The 8,266-nt window shown below is 46.1% G+C and overlaps 1 protein-coding gene across 6 annotated transcripts in view; it reads left to right on the top strand.

Annotated features, from left to right (window-relative positions):
* Positions 1 to 3,723: 3,723 nt before the first annotated feature.
* PALS2 (protein associated with LIN7 2, MAGUK p55 family member) overlaps positions 3,724 to 8,266 on the top strand; it is a 65,260-nt gene continuing 60,717 nt past the window's right edge. For 3 of the 6 annotated variants that reach the window (XM_049798129.1, XM_049798128.1, XM_049798131.1), the window contains exon 1: positions 7,687 to 7,872. Coding sequence is in view for 2 of the 6 variants with exons in the window: in XM_049798127.1 (XP_049654084.1) it covers positions 6,081 to 6,126 (46 nt within the window). In the remaining 4 variants the exon portion in view is untranslated. Of the gene's footprint in view, positions 6,127 to 7,686; positions 7,873 to 8,266 lie in introns of those variants that run through there. The other 3 variants (XR_007505775.1, XM_049798126.1, XM_049798127.1) reach the window with 2 other exon arrangements.

Raw genomic sequence — 8,266 nt, 5'->3', positions numbered from 1 at the left:
AAAAACTAAGAAATTTTCTGGTGGCCAAAAAAGCTTCAAAACATGCAAGCCTTCTTCCTAAAGCTGTGCAGCCAAGAGTGCACGGTTGCTGAGGCCAAAAGGACAGCAAACAAGGGGGAGCATGGAACTACAGCCAACTTATTACAGCACAGCTGGGCAGTTGTAGCTTGGATGCTGGTCCATTCTCCCAGTATAATTTAAGATTTACCATTTAATTGGATAAACCATATATGTCAGAACTGCCTTCTCCCCCTGGAGTTACAGTTCCTTTTCCCTATGTTTTGTATACAAATTGTGAACTCATGGAGTCATTGAATCCTTGAGTAATTCAGATAGGAAGGGACCCCAGGAGGTCTCTAGTCCAACCTCATGGTCCAAGAAAGGACAGCTATGAGAGCACACCACGTTGCTCAGGGCTTTACCCAGCTGCATCTTGAAAACCTCCCAGGATGGAGACTGCACAACTTCTCTTGGCAAATGCTTCCACTGCTTCCTAATGATGAAAAAATTTTCTTTATCTACAGCCTGAATTTCTCATGATTCCATCTATGACTTTTGTTTCTCATCCTTCAGTCATGTGTCACTGAGGAGCCTGGCTCCATCAGCCCAGTAACCTCCTCACAGGCACTGCCAGGCTGCTGTTATGTCCCCTTCAAAGCCATATCTGCTCCAGACTGAGCAAGCCCAGTTCCCTCAGCCTCTCCTTACTGGGCAAGTGCTCTAGCCCCCAACCATCTTGGTGGCCCTCTGCTGAACTTGCTTCAGTTTATTCAATGTCTTTCTTGTACTGGGGTTCCCAAAACTGTAGGCAGTATTTCAATGTGGTCTAACAAGTGCCAAGTAATGGGGGGCAATAATACTGACTTTCCTCCTATATTAATAAAGCTTGGGCTGCTGTTGATCTTCTTTGCTGCCAGAGAACACCCCTGGCTCATGTTCAGCTTACTGTCTACCAACACCCGTGGGCCTTTTCAGAACAGCTGCTGCCCAGCCAGGCAGACACATTTCCCCCCAGCCTGGATCAGTGCAAGGGGTTAGTCCATTTCTGGTGCAGGACTCAGCATTTGTCCTTGCTGAATTTAACAAGGTTTCTGTTGGTCCATTCCTCCAGCATGTCAAGGTCTTTCTGGATGGCAGTCCTCCCCACCAACATGTTAACTGTACCCCCAACTTGGTCTCATCTGCAGATCTGTTGAGCAACCATCACTCTGTCATCTCCTCATTGCTAAGGACAATAAAGAGGACAGGTTCCAGGACAGACCTTGTGGTACTCCACTCGTTACTCTTGCTGCTGGCCTCTGGGTAGAGCATGGTCCATTAACCACTGCCCTCTGGGCCAGATCATCCAATCCATCAGTTGTCTGCTCATCCAGACTGAAACGTGTAAACCTGGGTAAAAGGACATTGTGAGAGTCAGTGTCAAAAACCTTGCTGTAGTCTATTAAGCTTTTTAAGTCTTGCTAAAGTCTTTTCATCCACAGCTCTCCCCTCATCCACAAATCCAGTCATTTTACCACAGAAACACATTCGGGTTGGTAAGGCATGATTTACTCTTTGTAAATCCATGCTGACTTTTTCCAGTCACTTTCTACATATGGCTAGAAATGTGCTCCAAAAGGACTTGCTCCAGGATTTTCCCAGGAACCTCAGTGAGGCTGTCCCTCCTGTAGTTTCCCAGATCATCCTGTTGGCCTTTTGTGAAGGTGGGTGCAATATCTGCCTCTCTTCAGTTGTCAGGGACCTCCTTTGATCTCTATGACTTTTCAAAGCTGGTAGAGAGCAGCCTTGTAAGGGCATCAGCCAGCCCTGTCAGCTCTCTCAGATGCAGCCCATCTGGTCCCATGGACTTGTATGAGCCGAGTTCTCACAAGTAATCCCAGTCATGATTTTTATCCGCTGCTGGTACTTCTCCTCTTCCCACAAAGACCTGGGAGGCCTTGTTGGTGAAGAATGAGGAAAAGAAGGCACTGAGCACCCAAAACATAGCTCTGTCTGTTGTCACTAAATCACCTACCCTATTCAGTAACAGACCCACATTTTCATTGTTCAGCTCTATGGAACTTTTGTGTCTAACTCTGTATTCAGGAAGATACTGTAGACAGTAGATCCTTTACTGAACTTGTTACTGAGACCCGAGAAGTAAAGAACAATTTTATTTTTAATTCAACTTCATTTAGCTGAACCTTCTACAGCTCATGGCCACACAGTCTAGTGAAATATATTCTTTATATAAGAAAGTTTAGCACTTTCGCACCTGTGAAGAAATCTTGAAATTATCTTTATGTAAGCTCCTGTCATGGTTTTAGATTTTCTTGTCACTTAACCCAAATTTCAAGATTGAGGTGAGGTTGTGTTTTGTTGGGTTTTTTTTTTCCCCACTCTGAACAGTATCTGGGCTAAGAGTTGAGAATGCACATAGGTTGTGCACAGGGGAAAGAATAGGTCACCTGAAAATAATTAGTACATTTAAAATTAATATCTTTGAGATAGGGGTCAAAGAAATACCTACGCATTGTGTCTGAGGTATAGCTTATAGAAAGAAAGCCTGTAATATAGGTTTTTAAAGGATGTTGTTCTGCTATTGTGCTTCCTTCACTTCATAAGAAAAAAACCCCAACTCATAAAGAGTATCACATTCATATACAGAACATAAATTTTGCAGAAAAAATAGATAAATATTTTCAATTGCAGCTAATATCATTTCTCTGATGCACACACTGATGGAAAATAAAATTCAAGTATACACACAGAACACCTACAACAATATGTTCAGGCAATTAAAGAAAATGAACAGTACTTCCAAAACTAAATATTCCAAACACATGTCATTTCAGCTCCTAGCTAAGAGCTGATCATCATTTGGGACTAGGTCTTTCTGTCTAAACCACTACTGAGAAGAAAATTCTGTAACATTACTGACCTAACCAGAGGGCAATGTGCACTTGCAACCTGCAACAGCTTAATCAATACCATTCCTGTGTTCAGTCAGTGACAGCTATTTTTGAAGTGGGCTACCAGTCACAGGTATGAGAGTTTTTGATGGATTTCAGACAGTAATGCACTTAGGTAATCATGTTCTGAGGAATTTTATTTTATTTTTTTAACAAACCCAAGTATTGTAATTCTAATTCTGACAGTGAAGAGGAGCAGAAGTGGCATAAGAAAATAATGCTCTTTTCTCTATCTGGCCAAGTACAGCCTCTGTTCTCTGATAATGGTAAAAGCTTGTTGCTTTACAAGGCTGTACCTCTGCTCCCCAATAATAACCTTGCTAATTGTATACTGTTGTATGTAGTGGAAAGATTTTTCCTGACCCCGCAGGGAACTAGTGCTGTGAAGCATGAGATTTGATTAGCCTTATTATCTTAGCTTGCCCAGTTACCAATGTTGTAAGCTGCCATGAAATTATCCACCCCTTTTAAAAATAAAGTCGTACTATTTGTCTTGATTATCTCCTCCTGTGGAGTTGAATTCCACATGCAAACAGACCTCAGTGATGAAAATAGCATAGGAATTAAATGTATAGCCTTTTAACTCTGCAGCTACTGTCTCCTTTTATTCTTTCATATTGCCTTTCCATGTAAATCAACATTCTCCTAACTATTGTGGTTTTGATCTGCCCTCCCTCCCCCCAAAGCTCCCTGTTTTTATTTTACCTTCAATATTTGTAATCATCCATGTGATCTTTTAATGAGTTCCTCTGGGATAGTTTGGAAAACCATGGAATTTCTTATAGACTTTGCTGTCTTTGCTGGATCTTTTTGAAAATCTTGAATGATGTTTTGTGTTCAGACATGAAATCATACTGTATACCAAAAAAACCCTAGCTCATTTCTTTGGCACAAAGAACTTCATAAAATAAAAGAATCTCATTGGATGACGATGATCTTGGATGGTAAGCCAGTGGATACATAAACAAATTATTGTCACAAGATTCCCAAATGGTGATAAACACAGCAAAGAAGCTGATACTTTATTGTCTGTAATTTAACAGGTGATGAAGACAGCATATTTTAGGGGTTATCAAGTAAAGAAGTAGTCTAGAGTTCCAGCTGTCTGAAGACTGATCATAACAACTGATTATCCAAGTTAGACACTGGTCAACTAAAGTACACAGAACACTGGGCTTGCAGAGTATGCCAGCAATCAGCTTAAAACTTCATTTCAAAAACGTACTGTCTCAAAGTCCTTCACTCAAAGTACTGAACATCAGTTCCCCACAACAATTAAATATAAAAAGGGGAACTAACTCAAACCAGCTGCTCTTCTCTGGGTACAGATGTTCATTTTGTCATTAAAATAGTCATCACAACAGTGACAGGAGAAATCAGAATTCAGAACCAGAATTCTGCAGAGCAGAAGACAAAAATTTGGCATAGCTGGCACCAGCCAGTAGATCATTCCTCCAGTAATAAGCAAATGTGGCAGTGCTGGTGGTGATTACAGGTTTTGTTTTCCACTGGTACACCCAGAACTGTAAGGGGACTGAAAACCACATCATCCTCCTTCCCATATTTTGTACACTGGAGTGTCTGCTCCTCTGATGCCTCTACATCAGGGTAGGAGCCCTAGCAAAACCAAAAGACCCTGGAGAAAGACCTTCTACCCTGTTATTTGTAGCACCAGCAGAAAGTATCACATTAGTAACACTAGCCTCTGCAGTTTTACAGGGAGGAGCATCAGACTTCACAGTAAAAGAAACCCTTTGCTTGAGCAAGATCTGTATTATCAAAGACAGAGTTCAAATCTCTGAAGAGTCATAAACTCCAGTTCAAGTGAATACTAATCAATCAGCCCAAAAGTATGAGGGCTGGGGCTGACCTACCATACAGTCTTTATGCTCCCTGAATCCTGTGGCTAGACAGAGACTGAGATAATCCCTGGCATAAAGAAACTCGGCTTTGGCGCTATTCTAACTTATGCCTGGCTGACCATGATCGCTAGCCAGAAATTGCTGGGGCATAAGTCAGCCCTGGCCAGGTCCCTGTCTTCTCTGCCCTAAACTGGGAGCAGGGTGAGGCTTGGCTGAAGCACAGTAATTGCCCGTTAAATGGATAAGAGAGATTTACAGTCGTTTTGCACTGCAGGAATGATGCAAAGCTATCAGATTGAACTGCACCATCAGGGTCCTAATGACCATCTTTGGATAGGGGATTTCTGTTATGAGCGGCATGTGGATGTAAGTAATAAAAAGCCAAAAGGATACGGTAATTCCTGCCACAGGGTAAACATCAATTTCTAAATTCTTCTCTAAACCAATATATCTCTGTTTCTTCCTTGACCCTAATGGGTCAAATGGATTAAGCAGTGGGCAAGAAATGGTGTGTGAGCATTTGGGACATGTTCCCTAAAGGGCTTTAATAGCCAAATAGCAGCTGTAGAGGCCAGAATGGAAGACGTTCAAAAGGCTGTGGAGCAGTCGAAGTACTTTGTGTTTAGATACTTCTGTTACAGCCAGAAATGGGCTCTCATGTTTCACAGGTTTGGATTCAAGCTTTGAGTTGAACTGTAATAAGGAACCTCTAAGTTTTGCAGTGAAGCCATTTTCTTTCATTGGCCATGAAGGTAAGGTCAGGATATCATGATAGGTGCCAGCATAAATTGCTACAACCCTTTCTCCTTAATAGAATAATGTTCAGCCTCCTCAAACACAGAGACTGTAAGAGAAGAAGTCAACGAGATGTTGAGTTGTGAAATACAGGACGAGATGACAGTTATGCGTTTTGTGGCTCTGGTTCAAAAGATTTTCCATTGGAACATCAAAAAAAAAAAAAACAACCCAACAAAAAACAACCGAGGGGCAAAGGAGAGAGAAAGATCTGGAGTTATTTTTCGGGGAGTGAGGATTTTCTATGCCTGTCAGTTTTTCCGTTGTAGCTGCAGGGGTTTGAACACCGAAAGGGTGGTAGGTCATTACTTAGCTTAGACTCCCTCATGACGCGTTAAGTTTCCTTTCAGTTTAATAAGGAAAAGATAACTGCTTGTGAAGAACATTACCAAAAATATGCTCAATTTGGACTTTTTTACTGAGAAATTGCAGGAGGGCTCTAAGCTTTGGATCCGGGGATGCATAATTCCACATGCTTGTGAAGGTCTCAGCACAGGGTAGCTGCTGTAATTTGAAGAGTAAGTAAAAATAATTCCTAAAAGAATTGTACATGCTGGTTTCCTAAGATGAGGACAGCGGGATCTTATTTACTTGATGCATCTTTATTGGTCAACCTGAGAAGGTTTTTCACCTGCTGGCTGGTGTTCCACGTTTTCTTTAATTATGCCCATCATATATATCTTTTGATATCTTTTGTTTGCATAAAAATCAGCTTATTTGTTATCTGGTAGGAAAGCACAATCTGAACCTGTTAAAATGAAAATTGATACCTAATGACTTTTCTGTTGAAACTCTACCCCCACATAGCTCTGGCTTTCCCTTCTCCCCAGTGGCTCCCAAAGCAAAAGCCAGTGGGAACTGCAGACAGCTTATTATTAAGGGTTACCATATGTCACACCAGGCTATCATGTATTCTTAAAACAGCATAATTAAGTAGATTACAGTCAAACTGTACACTTAGATTTAAAAATGTTTGGAAAAGTCAGTAAGAGAAGGAGAAAGCAAATGAACACAAGCTGAGGAATGAAGTATTGTTTAGGGTATGAACATTTTCTTTACTGGGCAAATTTTACCCTTAGATATATGATCCAGCTTTAGTGAGAATTGCGTGTGTGAGACTGACTCGATGTTTGCAACTCAAATGTCAGTAAGTCCAAGAGTATCCAAAGGCGAGAGTCTCTGCAAAATCAACCAGAAGCAAAAAGTGAAAGCTAGTCTATTATCACTGTTCAAAGCAAATGAAATGTTTAAAGTAAACAGTGACTGGAAGCGCAGGAAAATCAGTTTTTCCGGGTTGTTTCCATCTCAGTGGTCTTGCATGTGATTAGTATCAGAGAAAATTTCCTCCACCTTCCCCTTTGAAATATTTGACCTACCCTTTGCCAGTGCTTCTCGCACTTGGTGACCGAACAGGCAGCGCCAAGTGAAACGCTGGCATGTTCCCTCCTGACTCGGACCGAGGAGAGCCCAGACCTGCCCTGGCAAACACCGACGCCGAATCCAGTCAGGGAGCGCGCGTGCTCCGCGGTCCACAGCATGGGGACACACGCACGCTCGCTCGCGCACGCTTGCTCTCTCCCACAGCGGCGCCCTCCGTCACGAACGGGGTCGCCCTCCCGCGCACTTGCTTTGACACCCCGCCACACACGTGCCTGCTCACACACACCACCTCTCGCGCTCTCCTTCACGCGCGCAGTCACGCACATAGGTGCTCTCTCTCACGCACACGCTCTGACACGCGCAGTCACACACATCGGCTCTCTCTCCTCACCCCCGCCCCACGCCCTGCTTCTCCCACACACGCTCTCTCACGCTCTCTCGCACACACCGACACACGCTCTCTCACACTCGCAGCCTCTCTCACGCGCACACTCCCGGGGGGGGCGGGGCCCGGGCGGGCGAGGCAGAGGCAGTGGCAGAGGCGCGCGCGCCCCCTCAGGCGCCCAGCCGTTTGCTCCGGGAGGCGGGGGAGGTGCTCGCGCGCCGTCGCCTCGGAGGGCGCGCGCGCGCAGGGGAGGCGGGAGGCGGGGGGGGGGCGAGGGAGGAGGAGCGCGAGCGCGTGCTACAGCCACGCCGGCGGCGCGCGCCGAGGCGGGCGCAGAGCGGCAGGGACGGCGGCGGCTGCGGGGCCGGCGGGGGAAGCGGAGGCACCGCTGGCTCGCGCTCTCCCTCCGCCAACCGCCAGCTCGCGCGCCCGAGTTCGTAGATGGGGCTGAGCGGCGCCCGCTGAGGAGGGGACGGGGAGCGGGAGCCGGTGCCAGCCGGTGAGTTGCGGTACCGGCGAGGAGGTCGCGTGTGTGTATGTGTGTGTGTGGGGGGGAGGGCTCGTCCTCCCGCCCGCTTCTCCCTCCCTTCAAGCCGGCGGGGCAGTGGTGGTGGGAGGCGGGGATCCCGGCCGAGCCCTCTTGCCCTGGGGCCGGGCGGCCGGAGCGGGGCGCGCTTTGCCCCGGCGGCTGGAGCTGAGGCGCCGCGTGTGCGTGTGGCGTGAGGGGGGAAGAGCCGCCCGCCCTCAGGTAGCGGTGCCGGGCGGGCCTTCAGGGGAGCGAACATGGCAGCGCCGGAGTCGGGAAGAGGGATTTTTGCCCCCAGAGCCAGGATTAACCCTCCTCCTCCCGCCTCCGGATGCGTCCCCGGGAGACTCGCTCTTCATCAGCCGCT

The sequence above is a fragment of the Accipiter gentilis genome, chromosome 4, assembly GCF_929443795.1.
Source record: "Accipiter gentilis chromosome 4, bAccGen1.1, whole genome shotgun sequence".
In the NCBI taxonomy this organism is placed as follows: Eukaryota; Metazoa; Chordata; class Aves; order Accipitriformes; family Accipitridae; genus Astur; species Astur gentilis.
This window is presented reverse-complemented; position numbering and strand designations above follow the sequence as displayed.